Here is an 18,647-nt window from a genome sequence, read left to right as displayed (position 1 = left end):
AGTTTTATTTACCTCCTTAAGCTCTTCCTTGTTTATTTTGAGGTTAGATTTATCAAGTTCAGAGGGGGAGGTTGAGGTCTCCCCCCAGTATAGTTTTGCTGTCTATTTCTTCCTTCAGCTCCCCCAATCTCTCCTCTAAGAATTTGGTTGCTATACCACTTGGAGCATACATGTTTAGTAATGATATTGCTTCATTGTCTATGGTGCTTTTTAGCAGGATATAGTTTCCTTCCTTATCTCTTTTGATTAGCTCTATTTCTGCTTTTGCTTTGTCTGAGATTAGGATTGCTACTCCTGCTTTTCTTACATCAGCTGAAGCACAATATATTCTGCTCTAGCCTTTTACCTTTACCCTGTATGTATCCCCCCATTTCAAATGTGTTTCTTGTAAACAACATATTGTTGGATTATGTTTTTTAATCCATTCTGCTATCCATCTCTGTTTTATAGGAGCTTTAATTCCATTCACATTTACAGTTATGATTGCAGTCTGTGTATTTCCCTCCATCCTCTTTCCCACCATTTGTACTTTTAGTTCTCCCATGCCCCTTGCCCTCCTCAAAAGTTTTCACTTTTCACTACCACCTCCTGCAGCCTTTCCTTCCTTCTTTTAGCTCTCCTCCCTTTTATTCTCTTTTACTCTTACTGCTTCATCCCTCCCTTTTAGCTTCCCCTCCCCTTTCTTTCACCTTCCCCTCCTACTGCCTATAGAGCTAGTTAGAATTATATACTTAATTAAGTGTATTGTTCCCTCTTTGAACCAAATCAGATGAGAGTACCTTTCAAACAGTGCTCATCTCCCTCCACTCTTTCCCTCTACTATAATTTTGTACTTCTTCCTATGATATTATTTACCATTTTCTGCTTCCTCCTTTTCACACCACCTGTTACAATCCCTTTGCATGCTTAAATCATATTTTTATCATCATATCATTTACTTTATACCCATTCCCTGTATATATATCCCTTTTATATTTCATAATAGATGTACAATTCTCAAGATTAACAGGTGTCATCTTGCCTTATAGGGAGGTAAAGAGCTTGCCCAAACAGAGTATCAAGTTTTTCTTTTCACTGTTTACCTTTTGATGCCTCTCTTGAGGCCTGTGTTTGAAGATCAAATTTTCTATTAAATTCTGGCTTTTCTGTCAGGAAGATCTAGAAATCCCTTACTTCTTTGAATGACTATCTTCTTGCCTGAAATGTTATGCTGAACTTTGCTGGGTAATTGATCCTTGGTTGTAGTCTCAGCTCCTTTGCCTTACGGAATATTGAATTCTAATTCCTTCGATCTTTTAATATAGAAGCTGCAAGGTCCTGTGTGACCCTGACTGTAGCTCCTCAATATATGAGTGGTTTCTTTCTGGGTTTCTGTAGTATTTTCTCCTTCACTTGATAGTTCTGGAATTTGGCAACAATATTTCTTAGTGTTTTTAGTTTGGTATCCCTTTCGGGAGGTGAACGGTGGACTCTTTCAGTGACTACTTTGCCCTCTGGATCTAGCACTTCTGGGCAGTTTTCCTTGATGATTTCCTGGAAGATATTTTCCAGACTCTTTTTTTCATCGTGGCTCTCTGGCAGGCCAATAATTATTAAATTTTCTCTCCTGGGTATTTTTACCAATTAGATATTTTTCATTTTCTTTTCTCTTTTTATTCTTTAAATTTTGCTTGATTGATTCTTGCTGTCTCATAGAGTCATTAGTTTCTACTCGCCCAATTCTAATTTTTATCAAATTATTTTCTTCTGTTAACTTTTGCCTGTCCTTTTCCATCTGTCCAATTATTTCTTTTAAGGAATTATTTTCTCCAGTTAGTTTTTGAATTTCCTTTTCCATTTGTCTAATTTTCCCAGTTAGGTTTTATGCTTCCTTTTCCACTTGTTCAATTTTCCTTTTTAAAGAGATGTTCTCTTCATGGAATTCTTTTTTCATACTTTTAAAATCATTGGCCAGTTTCTCTTCTGTTTCCTTCTTCAGTTGTTCTGGGAGAGCTTTTTGTGCATGTGAGCAGTTCTTAGTCCCTTCTGAAATTTCATATGGGAGTACAGTCTCACTGCTGACCTCTTTAGTATTTGTGTTTTGGTCTTTGTTCCCATAGAAAGATTCTATGGTTTTTTCACCCTTGTTTTGCTTTTTCTTGCTCATGATGGTGATTGTGTGTTTTGGCTTCTGATTCTTTCAGTTAGAACTTGCAGAACTTGGTGCTGAGCTGACTGGTGTGAAAAAGCTAAGGGCAGGCACGTTTTTGTCTTTTTGATTTGTATTTTCCTCATCAGCCCTGGGGCTAGCTTGTTAGGTGTAGCGGAGGGATAGTCTGGTCCTGGGAGATCTCCTCAGCTGAGCTGAGGCAAAGGCAAACTCAGGGGTTGGTGATCCCAGCTCCCCTATTGTCTTCCCATTTTCCTTGGAGTTCTGAGGCTTCCCTGGGTCCCAGTGGGAGTTTCTACCCCTCCTGGGGCTCATCTCCTAGTGCTGAGGCTTGCCTGAGTCCTAACATGAATTTCCACTGCCCTGGAGCCCCTCTCCTTTCAGTTCACCTCTGCCACAGTAGGAGGAATCCTCCTTAGCTATTTTCCTAGCCTCAGGTGTTATGGGACTGTTTGCCCCCTAGGCTGTTCCCACTGATCCAGGATTTTTCTGGGGAAATATTTTATGGTTCTTTCGAGGTCAACAAGGGGGTAGGAGAGAACATTTACTGATCACTCTGCCATCCTGGCTCCTGGAAGTTCAAGTAGGTGACTTTCAGCTGTTTAATCTGTGGGCTGAAAGTCTCAGGAGCTGCTGCAGCTGATATCCAGGGCTCAGTGGCTGTCATTTGCTCTTGGCTGTGCTGATCTCTTGCCCTGGGCTGCTGTCTTAGGTGTCCCCGGGGCCCTCCCAGTTCTGGATGCACTGCACTGTGCACTGTGGGCTCACCCTACAGAACAGATCCTTCTTGTCAACCTTTCAGTCTGTCCTGGTGTGTGAATGTGCCACAGTCTGTCTCCTATTGGGTCCTGCACCTCCAAAGTTTGATCTGATTCTCTCTTTAGAGGTATCTGAGGGAGTTTATTTAAGAGCTCAGGTGAGTCGTTGCTCTCACTCTGCCATCTTGGCTCCGTCCCTCCTCTCTCATTCTTAAGAACTATTTTGTTCAGTGAACTTTTGAACCTTCTTTTCCATTTGGCCAGATCTGCTTTTTAAAGTCTTCTCTTTGTTGGCTTTTTGGACCTCTCTTTCCAATTGAGATAGCCTGTTTTTAAAGGTGTTATTTTCTTCAGCATTTTTTTGGTTCTCCTTTAGCAAGCTGGTGCTCATTTCATATTCATTTTGGAGGTACTGGAGGCAGAAGCCTTGAGTTCCTCTGACAGTATGCATTGTTCTTCCTCATCCAAAAGGATGGAAGGAGACACCTGTTCACCAAGAAAATAACCTTCTATAGTCTTATTTTTTCCCTTTTTTGGGCATTTTCCCAGCCAGTTACTTGACTTCTGAATCCTTTGTCAAGAGGAGGGTCCTAGTGCTCCGCCTCCCCCTAGGACTGTGCTCAGGCTGAGATTCAGATCAGCTTCTCAATTCCCTTGGGGGCTTTGGGTGGGAGTGGAGCCACTAGTCAGGGCTGAGGTTTAGATCAGCTGCTCATTTCCCCCAGGAGCTTTAGGTGGGGCGGTGTGCCACTGAGGGCTACTCAGTTCCCCCAGAGGCTTTAAGCTGAGCTGCCTGGACAATGGACCCAGGCTGCTTCCTCGGGCATAGTAGCTGCCCGCCGCCTGCCCCTCCTGCTGTTGCTGCCGCCTCTGCCCCTACATGGGGCTAGTGCTGGGGAGACCCAGCTTCCTTCTTGCCCAGGTGGGAAAGCCTTCCCACACTGACCTTTGAAACTTTCTTTGGTGCTTATGGGTTGAGGGATCTAGGACCCTTCCTGCTGGGGATTCTGCTATTCTGATCCTGTTCTTCCCAGTATTGAGTGACCAGGGCTGGGCTCTGCTGTGATTGACCTTTCCTGTCAGCCTTCCAGGTTACCTTTGGCTGGAAATCTTTTTCACTCCCCTTTCTGTGGCTTGTACTGCTCTGGAATTTGTTGATAGTCATTTTATACAGATATTTTGTGGGCTGTGGGGGAAGCGCTAGAATATATGCGTCTTTGTGTTCTGCCATCTTGACTCTGCCCCCCTGGAATGTAATCCTACTGGAATGTAATATTCAGCCTTTTAATATAATTTAGGGTAGGTTAGTTTTGCATACTTGTTATACTTTCAGATGTCACAAAGTTGTGAGATTTACTATACACATTAAGTGACAGAATCCTAATAAACAAATATCTCAACAGTCTGGATTAAATAAGTTGCAATTTAATAGGATGAAATTTTAAGTACTACTTTTGGGTTCCAAAATTCAACTTCCCTAGAACAGAAATAGGGAAGATGTTGTAGGACGGTAGCTTTTGGGAGATCTGGGTTTGAGTTCCCTATTAATTCAGGGTGAAGACCCAACTTGCCTGCCAAAAAACTGAATATCAGTCTTGAACTCAGTAGAGAATTGGAATCTGTATCAAGAGGCTAATCTAGACAAATAAATCACACCAGCTTTTGAGCCTCAGTTTTTCCATCTGTCAAATTGTATGTGATAATACTGACACTTCATATATAACAGAATTATTGTAAGGAAAGTGCTTTTATAATATGCAAACAATATGATGAATCATTAATAGTATTTTTATTATTCTTTGATTTTAAGTTTAAAAATATGTTTGTTCCTTGCTCTGAATTGGTAATTTATGATATTCAAGGTTCAAATGAAAATGACCCGAGTCATGTCCATGAAATCTTTAATGTTTCAAAAATAATTTGGCAAAATTGCAAAATAATTTTTTTTGCGCTTTAACTCATAGCTTCTCATCACATGTTATAGTAATAACATGTATATGTAATAATTTTTGTATGTATGTATATATATATACACACACATATATGTGTGTGAGATATATACGTGAAATGCATATTATTTACAAGCCATATAACTGCTGTTACAATTCTTGTACGTCCAAGTTTGTCTTTGCAAAGATAGTTTGCTTTTGTAAACCAAGTCGTGAAGCAATTTTCAAACATTTGCTTTTAAAAATATAAGCATTCATTGCTACATGTAGCTGTTTGTTGTATGATAAATCTCTCATTTTTCAGTTTGTCTTTGTATAATTTGATTTTGCCAACCAGGTATTATATAATTTTCAGACAATTACTTTTAAAAAATATAAATGTTGGTTGCTTTAAACATATATATATTTATCAGTATGGTTTTATGATTGTTAATTTCTAGAGAATTGTTTTTATTACAGATTATCTGTTATTTTTTTCCTTTTCCAGCCTTGCACTGAGGTGCTTTTTATAGACATATTCCATGAATATAATCAGACTCTTACACCTATACTTTTAGAAATGGTACAGACACTGCAAGGTAAGATTTTTATATTATTACATTTCAGTTCATATTAATCCAGTGCATTAGGGCCATTCTGATTTTTGTGTTGAAAGCATATTTTTTATTTCATATTCTTTAAGGTTTATTGATACATAATGAATGAAATTTAATATTTTTTATTTCTTTCTTTTCTTCCATGTGATCCTAGTAATACAGGATACTTTGATTATAAGTGGGTGGTGAAAATTTTTAATCACGCTGTGGCCTCTCAGGGGGAGGTACAAAAAAGTGCTTGCTTTTACCTCTAGGTAAATACCTCTAGGTTCAGATGGTTCTTGAGGGTAGGGAGCTGTATATAATAATTGTCTATTTATGTGTCATGAAGACAGGGTTATTTTGTTTGTGTGTTCCTCTCCCTGCTCATGTATGTTACTTTTGAGTTGTTAAATAACTTCATGCTAATCCGTAGTTACTTGTATTATGGCTGCTTGTTTATAAAGTTGCCTCTTAGCTAAAACACTTTATTATATTACAACGCAAAAATATTTTTCCATATAGAGTATGGCAAGTTTAAATATTATAAGTGAAAAACAGATTTTTTTTTTTCTCCAAGTTAGTTGTTCTGTAGTAGCAAATGTGTCCACTTGTTCAGTTATGACTCTTGAGTAAGTAGCCAGGGTTCTATAGAGAAGTTATTCATTTAGCTTTAGTAGTCACTTCCCTCTTCCCCTTCGTTTTCATCTTTGCTTGTTTCCTTTTTGCTTTTCTCTTATTTTCCTGTGGTTTTCCTAGTTTCTTTTCCTAAAAACTGTTCATTTCACTTTTTTAGCATAGTCTCTTCTCCCATCAGTACCAGATTTTTGAATTCCATTTTTTATCCTATTTTGCTATGAATATTATATGGCTTGATGAATGTCTTTAATAAGTTTCTGTAAGCATTTGTACCTTTGGTAAAAATCATATACTTGGGTAACCAGATATCTTACTGTTTGCTGAAATCACCTTGCTTTTTTCCCCTCATATTTGCTCAGTCTCTCTCCAGTATCACTTGACATGTCATTTCCTTCTTCCTCACTGCCCCATTTCTACCTTTTGGTATTTTCAAATTATTTTTAAAATAATAAATGTGCATTCTTAAATCTTTTTTTATTTTTTAAACATTTAGTATATAAGGCATGTTTCATGAACTGAACTTATGCATAGTTAGCTCTGGTTTTTTCACAGTCAGATAAGGTCTAATCTTGCTTTCAGATCTGATGAGCTTTTTTCTTACTTACTGTTTTAATTATTTCAACTTGTTTCACATCACACACTTTTTCAATTTATCCTTTATGTAGAGTTTACTGTTCATTAGGGAATCTCTTAGAAACTTGATATTAGCTCACTATTTCATGTGTGTTATTGGTTTTTTTGTATTCATAGGTTTACCACATTTTCAAATGTTAATTTCTCAGGTTTCATAGTCCAGGCTTATTGATGTTCAACATGGTCAGGACCTAGGAAAACTGGTTTATGATATTTGATAAAAGAATGAAATTTGAAAGTAATATTTAGAGCTGAAGGTTGTTTGGATAATGTGAATCAGTATAGAGAGAATTGCATGAATGGAAGGAGTAGTTTTTATTGGACTTTCTCAGTCTGATTTTTAATCCCTCTCTACCAAATAAATGTAGTACTGTGTCCATAGGTTAGTCATATTACCTAGTTGGCCAGTCTCTACTGAATAAAATTCCAAATTCTTATTTTCCTTTTTCTAAGCTCAGGTAACCATTCCTTCTCTGTTTACTTATCACACAGCATTATTATTTTTTATTTCAATGAGCTTTTTATTATTGTTTTTTGATATTGAATTTTAAAAATTTTCACTTATTTTATATTTCATTATAGTGTACTTTTTTTAGTGTACTTTTTCCTAATAGACTACTAAGGACTAATGTGTGTCACAATAAGCATTTCTTCAAAGCATCCTTCAATATGAGATATTTCTAGGAAGGTTTCTTTAAATAGGTGATTCTATTTGTGTGTGTGAACTAATGTATAGTTTATCTACTTTTCAGACATTTCCTACTTCATCTCTTTTTGATGCCCATTTTACTTTGGAGCTATAGCAGTCCATTTTCTAGTGATTTCAGCAATAACCCTATTTATCTGTTTTACACCATTCCAGCAGAGATCTGAAAAGCACTGTATATGATTTATGCCACATACTGTTTCCAAGTATTGTGATTTCTACTTTCACGACATCTCTCATGTAAGGTCCCCTTCTTTTTGCTCATGATGGGGAAGAGCCTCATCACCTCACGCTTGGACTAATTGGCTTTTCTGTCTCAAGGCTCTTCCCATTTAAATTTATCCTCCACTCAGCTGCCAAAGTGATTTTCCTAAAGCATCTGAATGAACTGACTATGTCATGTTCTTTTCCTTACCTCCATCCCCCCATAATAAATTTCAGTTGGTCCCTGTTACCTTGAGGATTGAATTAAAAATCCTCTTTGAAAATGCCTTTAAAAGGATGTTTAAAGCTCTTCACAACCTGGCCTCTTTCTGCAGTCTTCTTGCACTTTATTACCCTCTACATAATACATGATTGAGCAGTGCTGGTCATCTTGCTGTCTCTCTGATCCTACACTCCATCTATCATGTCTGGAATGGTTTTCCTCTTTGCCATCTTCTGGCTTCTCTGGCTTTCTTCAAGATTCAGCTGAAATCCCACCTTATGCAGGAGACCTTTTCCTGTTGGATCCTGTGACTCCTCCCTTTTCCTTTTCCCTCCTCTCCCCATCTCTTCCTGCCCTGCTAGTTTCTTTTCCCTCTATTAATTTCTCTTTATGCTATGTTTTCTTGTGAATGGCTTTTGTTCACTAGAATGTGAGCTCCTTGAGGGCAGGGGCTGTATTTTTTGCCATTCTTTGTGTTCCCAGTCTTTAGTACAGTACCTGGCTTCCTCAGTACTTAGTGACTGCATCACTGTGATGCTCTTTCAACCTGGCAGTAGTCCAGGGAGCAGAACTCAGGTCCTTAAATTCTTCATAGTATGACTTCATTATTTGGTTTCAAGTGAAGTCCTAGATTATCACATTCCCATATTGAATTTTAAGTTTGAAAGTACCCTGTAAAACCTTTATGTTTTTTGAATTTTCCATATTTCTTCATACCCTGTTCTGCATTAGTTGTTGCAGGTGATTTTAACAAAAAGTTAAACTGAGGCAATTCTTTGAGCAAGATAACATTTATTAGTAGGGGCATGTTGCCTGCCAATAAAAGAGTTAATGGATTGTCTCCATTAATGCCAAAGACCCTGAGCAGACAGACAGCTCCTCTTTTTATAGGTTTATGATTATAAGTTATAGAACAAAGAACAGAACAGGGTAGATGATATCATAGGGTTTCAGGTGACGTGATTGGTTAAAGAGCTGAGGATCAGTGAACAACGTGATTGGTTGGAAGTTTAGTAATGGGGGCTAGCAATGACTCCTTCTGAGACTAAGAAGTGATCATTGTTTGAGTCCAGGTACAGGAAACCAGGTATCTTTGAAGGATAGCTTGGTGTTTTAAAAATATTAGACCCTATTCCCGTGTATTCACATAAATCTCTTAAGGTTAGCTAAATTTAGATCAGTGATTAGCAGGAGAGCTGGATTTTTAAACTTAACCCATTACAGGCCATCTGAATTCTGAACCAAGTTCAGAGACAGAGAACCATGACCTAAGCAGTCAGAAAACAAAAGCAATTATGAGTAGAATCAGTAGGAAAATAACAGAATCAATCCTAATCTCATAGTAAATTTCAATAATTTACTTTTCCATTCTATTATAAAATTTATTTCTCTCTCTATATATATGATATCAAACTCTGAGCTATATTTGTATGTGTAAGAATGCCCAGTATTGTATCCTTTAATTTAAATTGAAATTATTTTGTTAAAGGAGCTAATGTATTTGCCTTTACTTATTTATTTTAGGGCCAACCAGTGTGGAAAACACAAAGGGAATACTGATCAAAGATGCTGGTATGTTAAAATTTGATGTATTTAGTAACATTTGCTGCTTTTTATTATTTAACTAAAGTAACTTAGATGTTGGGAAACTTGGATAAAAAGGTTTTTTTTAAATGACTTTAATGAAATTATCTGATTTTTAATTTGTTAAAATAATTTTTGTTTCTTGAGAATAATTGTGCGTTAGTAATATTTAATTTTTATTCTTTAAAAATTAGAAACAATTTTATACAGTTTTTATTTTATACAGTGAGAGAAGCAGTTTGTAATTAGTAGACTAATATATGAGGCATCTTCTAAAATCTTATTTTACCCCTGGTTATATTCCATTGGCTTCTCCTTAGAAGAAAGTTATCCAGTAGGGGAATCTTATTTTATAATTATAATCAACAAATTAAGCTTTGTTAAAGTACAGGATTGAAATTTCTGATTTTCTTCTTCCCAGTCTATAATGCAGTTGGATTGGCTGCTTATGAGTTATTTGACAGTGTGGATTTTGATCAGTGGTTTAAAAATCAGTTGCTGCCAGAATTAAGAGTTACTCATGATAGGTAAGTGTCTTTTTCAGAAAGATTTCCTATATAATTATACACATGCATAGATTTCATGTCAGTTAGTGTGTGCAAGTTTAGAATGAGATATGAAATCACCTCTTAATAGGAAATCACTATTTGCACTGTAAGACAAGAGTAATAACAATTCACTAATTCATTAATATATGACTGATTTTTATCAAACATTTTCTTCAAGTTGTAAGTTAGGCTTTCTTGTTCTTTTTTTGCATATGAAAAACGATGAAGAACTGTTAGGTGAGTTACTCAAGGTCACAGAGCTAGAAAGGGATATAGACAGTACCTGAATTCATGTCCTGTGTTTCCAAGTTTGTCATGCTTGACTAAACACAGCATACAGTCTTCTTTTAGGGCAATAAATAATTTTTCAAAATCTAGATTTTTCAAATTAACTGGCATCATGCAAGAATCAGTAAAGCGTAAAATATTACTATTGAAACACACCTCTAAGGGATGTAGCCTAATTTCTTCCTTTCACAGATAGGAAAACTAAGGCCCAGACTGATAAAACTATTTGCCTGTGGTCACACGACTAATAAGTGATTGGAACAAGAATAGGACCCAGGTCTCTCGACTCATAGTCTAGGTTTCATTTTACTGAAATTTGCTATCATACTTTAAAGACAAGAATTAGCCATAACTCCTTCAGTAGTGTGCCTGATGGGCCATCTGGTATAGTCTTTATTTTTGCATACAAACATTGATGGAATTTATTTTGCTTGACTATGCCTGTTTGTTATAAGAAATTTTTTTTCAACGAAGTTGGGAGTGAGAAGGAAAGAAAATAGATTTCTTTTAAAAGTAAAGTGTTTGTGGCAGTAGTGGGGTGGTACCATAGATGTGAAATGTTAATGTTGCATGCACTTTCAGATGAGGTCACTGTATTGTAAGTTTTATTTAACTTTAATTTGTTTGTAAGAGACCTCTTACTAACTGATAGTAATCTGCAAAAGTTTACAATATCAAAATGAAACATATTAATAAAACTTTAAAAATGCCATGATGATTTCATTTGATTAAAAATGTTGACCTCCTCTTTTAGGTATAAACCATTGCGACGCAGGGTAATTTGGCTAATTGGACAGTGGGTTTCTGTGAAATTCAAGTCTGACTTGAGACCCATGTTATATGAGGCAATTTGTAGTTTGCTTCAAGACCAAGATTTAGTGGTAGGTATACATAAAATCTTTGTTTTTACTAATATTTCTTTACTGTTTTATTTATCCACTTTATGTATGAGAAAAAACTTTTTTAATTTAATATATTCATTTTATACCATTCTCCTTTAACATAGGTGTAACCCCTTTGTAAATTCATGCTTATCTAATTGATGAATATTGATATGGGGTAGTCAGTGAAAATTTCACTAATTTTATAATATCCTCTTCTGTACTTATCTAATAAAAAATAGTTGAACATTGCTAGAATTTAGTTTTAAAAATTGTCATAGGTTTCACCATACTTTCCTTTTAAATGATACAATTTTCTTTCACTTTTAATATTTAATTATACTTGTACACAGGTTTAAGAACATATTCATGGGATAAAGTGAGTTATTCCTTTATTTTACTTGATGGTTGAGAATCTCTTGTGAAGTAGTGCTATGTGTGTGTATTCATTAAAGCAATTTTTATTTATTTAACAGACATTTAAGCATCTAACGTGTAAGGTGCTGTGCTAAGGGCTACAGATGCAAATACCAATATTACACAGCCCTCATTTCTCAGAGAACTTGCTTCATATTAAGGAAACAACTTGTATGTAGAAAATTAAATACAAACATATAGAAATTCTCAGTAGAGACCATTAACAACGGTAAGAAATAAATCAGTCAGTCACCAAGCATTTATTAAGGGCCTGCTAGGTGCTGAGGATAGAAAGATAAAAAATGAAATAATTCCTATTTTCAAGGATTTGACATTTTCTGGATCAAGGCAGTCTTCTTATAGGAGGTGACACAAGCTGAACTGAAGTTCTTGTGAGGGGTGGTAAGGAGGGAATACTTTTCTGACAGAGTGAACTGCAGATGGAATGTTGTGAATTGAGAACAAGTCACAGGGAGGCCAATTTGGCTTGATCAGAGTCTGTGAAGGAACTCAGTATTCAGTAACCCTTTGAGATTGCAAAGTTCTAGAAAAGGCATACAGAGGAAATTTATATTTTGTCCTATAGGCCAGAGGGAGCCACTGGAGCATCAGTATGACTTGGTTAAGTCTTTGCTTTAGCAATGCCAGTTTGGTAGCTGTGTGGAGGACAGATATAGAGGAATAGGCTAGAAGCACAGAGGCCAAAGTAGGAGGCTTCTACAATAATTCAGGTGAGAGATCATGAGAGCTCAAAACTATAGTGATGCATTTGTACCTGTAAAGAATGAGATAGCTGTGAGAATTATCTTTTTATTTTTTATTTTTTTATTTTTATTTTTATTTTTTTTTTTAATGTTTAACAATCACTGCCATACAATTGCGATTTTATCCCTCCCCACCCACCCCCCACTACCTCCCTCCCTCCCCACGACTGCATACAATTCTTTATAGATTCTACATATACTTTCCTATTGAGTATATTTTCACTATAGTCATGCTATGTAGTCAGACTAAGATAAATGAAAGAATCCGTATAACAAATCAGAACATGATACACAAACAGATACACATACACAAACATGATCTGTTACATTATGTGAGTGACTTCCATATTTCTCTCTCTGAGTGTGGAAGGCATTTTGCCTTGAGAACCACCATTGGGATTTTTTTTTTTTTTCAGAAGTTCTTGTGTTATTACAAAAATCTAAGTCTACCAGAAAAAACTCTCACACACTGTGGTTGTTGCTGTGCATAAAGTTCTCCTGGTTCTGCTCCTTTCACTCAGCATCAGGTCATATAAGTCCTTCCAGGCCTCTCTGAAGTCTTCTTGTTCATCATTTCTTATGGCACAATAGTACTCCATTACATTCATATACCATAATTTATTCAGCCATTCCCCAATTGATGGACATCCCCCTGACTTCCAGTTTTTGGCAACTACATAGAGTGCTGCTATAAATATTTTTGTACATGTGGGACCCTTTCCCATTTTTATGATCTCTTGGGGATATAGTCCTAGTAGCGATATTGCTGGGTCAAAGGGTATGCACATTTTTGTAGCCCTTTGGGCATAGTTCCAAATTGCTCTCCAGAATGGTTGGATGCGCTCTCAGCTCCACCAACAATGAATTAGTGTTCCAACTCTCCCACATCCTCTCCAGCATTTATCATTTTCTTGTTCTGCTGTGAGAATTATCGTAGAGGCAGAATGTTTTAGACTTGGCAATTGATTGGATGAGAATGTAATCCTGGGTGACCAATAGGATGATAGTATAGAAATAAGATCATCACTTCAGTCTTCATTTTTTCCAGAGAAGGTTGTGGTTAAAGGGGATGGATTATTATCTACAGGAAATAAAAAAGACACAGACATAGTAATTAAAAAAAAAAAACCAAACACCTTTCAGTTGATATATATATAATATATATATGACAGATTTGCAAAAGGAGTTGAATATTTGTCTTTTAACATTTTTATTTCTCTTAGTATAAGCTTCACCCTTATTTTTGAATGTTGCTGACTTGATATATTTTTCTACCTTGTTGCTTGTAGCTTAGCTTTAATTCTTGTTTCTTCTCTTTCTAGTTCACTTTTTAAAACCTTTTCCTGTTAGTGTATTTTATACCTGTTCCAGTTGCTATTTTTCCCCCTCACAGTATGTCCCATTAGAGGACTTTTAACCTCCTAAATATATATCATGAATATTTATGATGTATTTGTAAGAATTTAATATTGCCCATGCTATTTCTTGACTTTTTCTATTTCTTAAATTTTTTTCAGTGGTTGTCAGAGGTCTGCTTCTTTGTTTACCATAGGATAATTATGTGATTATTGCTATTCAATGAATGCTTTCTATGAAACAAAATTCTTTTATCTATTTCATTAAGTATCATTCAGTATCACATTATAAAATTATTACAGTTTTTAGCAAAGCTTCATAATTCTCTTCTAGCTCTTATACTATGATTTTCCTACATTGAATATTTCATATAGTCAACTCTAAATTAGCAATGTGTAGTTTATCCATTTTGTGGTATTATCCTTCATGTTTCTTTTTCTTTTTGCACAGTTTTTGGTTCCTTCCCCCTTTCACCAGTTTATAAGAATCCCAAGAAATACAAAATTTTTCTATTGACTATGTAGAAAAATAGCCAGGATGATAAATACTTTATGGAATATCTTATATAGATGTACCCAGAGTAGGGTTACTCTGATCAATGCAGTTTTGCAGTAGCATTGTTAATATGTTCTAGCCACCATCTTTCCTTAAAGCTGAAATCATTTGGCATCACAGTAAATCCAGTTATTGGGTCTCATTTCAGCATTTCTAGTATCATCCTTTGTCCTATGCTACTTTAATTCTGTGATAGAATACATTCTTTTTTCTGGGATTTACCCTAGGATAACTCTTGTACTTCTCCCTCAATTTATTCCAAGCCTTCCTGATGGCCTTCTCCCTTTTCTATTTATAACATTGCTCTTTTGACAATATCCTTCTTATATTTCACTTAGCCATATTTTTATGGAACCAATTAAAGACATTATGTTGGTGAGCTTGAGATATACTTCAGGACAAGTAAAACATATTTTCTCTTTGTTTTAGATCATTCATAGCATTAACTTTTCAGTTAGACAATTGAGTTTACTATGCATGTCTTATTTGTCATTTACGTTACATATCTGATTTTGTTTTTCAAGTATTCCTTTCATCCATGTTAACTGCAATTCCTTTTAGCTTTTGGCACCCTTTATGAATTGTTGGAGCTGAAAAATTACCTCATCACTTCTTGGCCTAATGAGATAGTGTAGTTGTGGCTGTGGGCTTCCCACCTTCCCAGCTCACTTCCTGACACTTTTACTTCTTTCTTTGGTGATGGGAGTGTGTGTGTGTGTGTGTGTGTGTGTGTGTGTGTGTGTGTGTGTGTGTGTGTGTGTGTGTGTGTGTGTTTTGAACATGGCTACCATAGATATATGTTTTGCAGGATTTCACATGTATGATTTATATCATATTGCTTGACTTTTCAAGGGATGGAGAGGAGTGGGAAGGAGAGAATTCGAAATTCAAATTAAAAAAAATGAATATTAAAAAATTTTTAAATGTAATTGGGAAATATTTATGAAATAAAATACTTAGAAAATAGAAAGGGAAATAATGTCATAGTGAGTAGTTATTAATATTTTCTCAGTTTTTGGGGGGGCTAGTAATCATGCATGTAGTTCTCTCTTCCTCTTTTACCATGCTTCTCTCCTGCAGAACCCATTATTCATTTCCCTGAAAATAGTCCTTTCCAGCAGGAATCTTACTAGCTTCTCTTTCCACCTTTTTTTGCTTTGTGCCATTTTCCCTCCCGATGTCATATAGGCCCCTTGACATATGGGTTGAGAGGGCTGTAGTAGCTGCCTTAGAGGTCCCTTTCAGCTCTAGATCCATGACCCTGTAACATTAAGGATTATGAATCCAGATGTGTTTCCAGTGTTATTATTAATTGGGAAAAAAACTGGTTTTATGTGAAATGTGAGATAATTAAGCCAGTCCGGGTTAAATAAATTTTAAAAATTTAACAAATAATACAAGTTATTTAATCAGTGAAAGAATTGACATGGATAGAGAGTTGATCTTAGAGACAGAAAGACCTGGTTTCAAATCTTCAACACATTTACACGTGACTCACTTAACCTCCCAGTATCTCAGGCTCTCTAAGACTATAAGTTGTGCCAATATGAATTGGCATAGGGATTTCCCTCCTTGGGAGTTTGCCATACTAATGACCCCAGAGGGCCAGAAAAAGAAAAAAAAATAGATGTTACATTGATATTTTAATTGAAGGCCCTATATAGAACCTGTCTTTCCCAGTACATCTGATTTTCTAAGAAAACTTAATTTAAGAAGGATGGAAAGTGTGATCAATTCTTTTTTTTGTAAGTAACACATTACCTGGCACAATATAAGGTGCTTAATAAATGGTTATTGATTTATTGAAGAAATAAAAAAAGATAAAGATGTTTTTATAATTTAAAATTTTTTAACTTCATTTTATTTTTGTTAATCCATCTGTACTCCTCATTTAGTAATAATAACAATAATAATATTAATAATAATAGATTAGCTATTGTGCAAAATTGGTGTGAGGAAAGCATTTTGCAAGCCTTGAAGTAGTCTGAGACAGTCTAATATAATGGTTATAGAGCTAGCCTCAGAACTAGAAATACCAGGTTCAAGCCCCATTTCTGATAATAGGTTGTGTGACCTTGGGCACGTACTTAATTCTCAGGGCTCTAGCCCAGTGATTCTCGCAGTGTAGTCTACAGACACTTGGGAGTTCTCAGGATTAAAACTATTTTCAAAATAATTATAAGATGTTATTTGTCCTGATTTTCTTCATATGCTTTTCCCAAAACAACATGATACCACAGGAGCAAATGGTGCAGGAGCAGATATGAGAATTCAACTGTGTTGAATTAAGCTATATATTAAAGAGATTTGTAAAAATACGCCACTCTATTAATTTTTTTTTGTTTTGGAAAATAGTTATTTTTCATTTAAAAACAGGCACTGTTAGCACGCATCAAATTTATTTTTATTTTAAAATGAATGAATATGTATTAAAATGATCCATTTTAAGTTCTCATATGGTAAATGTGATGTATATGCTACTAAATATGTAGCCGCTGGCTTTCTGGAGTCAGTTTTATGCAGGGACACACTTTGAAGGTTTAATCTACATGAACATTTTCTCCCTGGCTGTCTTAGCACTCATTAATAAACCAGAGAATAAAGAGAGCCTTGATTTGCACCATTTGCTAATTTCTGAGATGTAAATACTCACACTTTAAATTTTACAGTACTAAATATAAAACATAAAACAAAAGTTCTGTGGGATCCTCAACAATTTTTAAGGATATGAAGGGTTCCTAAGATGAAAAAGTTTGAGAAATGCTGCTGTAGGCAACTCTAAGACTATCCCTTACAGAGAAAGTTCTCTCCTGTGTTTGTGGTAGGAGTTTTCTCTATCTGTCCATTCTCTTTATCAGTGTGATCTCAGGTCTTATCTCTGTCCCTAAAGCCCTATGTAAGTGTGAGTTCTTACAACTTTTATACTTCTTGTTATTATCGTTTTAGTCTTAGAAATACATATGCAATAAGTAAATTTTCTTTAATTCTTATCATTGCTTATGTAAAGCAAATCTAGCAAAACTTGGATTTTAAAATTTTATTTTCAGTAGTGAATGCATGTACTATGCTACTTTAATATTAACCTTTGTAAATAACTAGTATTTCATCTGCAGATTAATTTCCAAATGATTTTTTCCTTTGCCTCAACATTCATATATATATATGTGTGTGTGTGTGTTTTATATGTCTACATATTCTATAACTGTCTAAATTTTACAATGTATTTTTTGTTTCAGGTCCGTATTGAAACAGCTACAACTCTCAAATTAAATATCCTTTATTGTGATAATCTCCAAGAATTTAATAAGTGTTTGTACTGTTCCAGGCACTGTGGTAAATGTAAGCAATACAAATACAGTGTTCCCCCAACCGAAGTGCAATATTAAACTTAGTAGTTCTAGACTTTGGGGATTCCCCCGTGCGTAGGCTTAGATATAAGAGGCAGGTAGTGTGCTATACTGGAAATAATAACAAGCTCATTTGACTGTAATGGAGCTTGTGCAAGGAGGACTAAAATGTAATTAGTCTAGAAGGGTAGGCTTAGAACTACCTTGTAAGTATCACCTTTCTATATTTTACAATAAAGTATTGTTCATTTACTTTTTACCACAGATTATTTATATAGACAGTTTTTGTGTTATTATTTCATCCTTATTGTGTTAATTCTACTTAGTGGATATTTTGGTAGTTCTAGTATATTGACTTCAGTCTTCCTTAACTTCTGTTCACCTGTTGATGATTTTGAGTTTAGAACAGATCAGTTTCTCCCGGTAAGATTATTCATTTATCTACTGTTGCACATTCAACCTACAGCTGTTTTTGGTCAGAGCCAGAAACATTAAAATCCTAATTTGCATGTCAGTGTCATGTGTTTTCTCAGAGATTCCTCCGAATTCCTCTGAATGCTTCCTTTTAGTCATCAATTTGATGAGTTTATTTTCTAGCCACTTTTTTTTTTATCTTGCAGTTTATTTATTGCTGTTTAATCAGCTACTATTAATGATTGGTAGAAATAATTGTAATCGTTTCTTTTTCACCGCTCCCAAAAGATTTGTTTTTGTGTTTCTACTCAAGGTAATGGAACATTTTTGCGGTTTCATCCTGAGATGGCTAGATGAAAGAAAGTGTTTGTACAATTAAAAAATATACAACAAACCATGCTAATGTGGGCATGCATAGAGGTGGAACTTACAGAACAGTATTGGCTATTTTAGCATTTTTGAAATTTGTAGTTCTCAAGTTAGGGTTTCTAGTCATAGGTTTTTGTTCCTGGTTCTACCACTTATGTCCCATGTGATCAAATTATTTTTTACCTTCTGGGTCTTGGTTTTCTCATTTATAAAGTGAGGAGTTTGGGCTGATTGATCTCCTCAAGATAACTAGATATCTTTCCAGTGTGATTTGGACCAGGTAACCAC

General features: G+C 35.3%; 1 protein-coding gene across 1 annotated transcript in view; it reads left to right on the top strand.

Moving 5' to 3' along the window:
• The window catches only part of IPO11 (importin 11), a 209,617-nt gene that overhangs the window by 66,834 nt on the left and 124,136 nt on the right, over nucleotides 1–18,647 (top strand). The window contains exons 13-18 of the mRNA XM_072605543.1: nucleotides 5,344–5,434; nucleotides 9,361–9,408; nucleotides 9,842–9,947; nucleotides 11,011–11,137; nucleotides 17,466–17,499; nucleotides 17,959–17,999. Of these exons, the coding sequence (XP_072461644.1) occupies nucleotides 5,344–5,434; nucleotides 9,361–9,408; nucleotides 9,842–9,947; nucleotides 11,011–11,137; nucleotides 17,466–17,499; nucleotides 17,959–17,999 (447 nt within the window). The remainder of the gene's footprint in view (nucleotides 1–5,343; nucleotides 5,435–9,360; nucleotides 9,409–9,841; nucleotides 9,948–11,010; nucleotides 11,138–17,465; nucleotides 17,500–17,958; nucleotides 18,000–18,647) is intronic.

Source organism: Notamacropus eugenii, chromosome 4, assembly GCF_028372415.1.
Source record: "Notamacropus eugenii isolate mMacEug1 chromosome 4, mMacEug1.pri_v2, whole genome shotgun sequence".
Taxonomy (NCBI): domain Eukaryota; kingdom Metazoa; phylum Chordata; class Mammalia; order Diprotodontia; family Macropodidae; genus Notamacropus; species Notamacropus eugenii.
The sequence above is the reverse complement of the archived record's forward strand: the minus strand, read 5'-3'. Positions and strand labels throughout refer to the sequence as shown.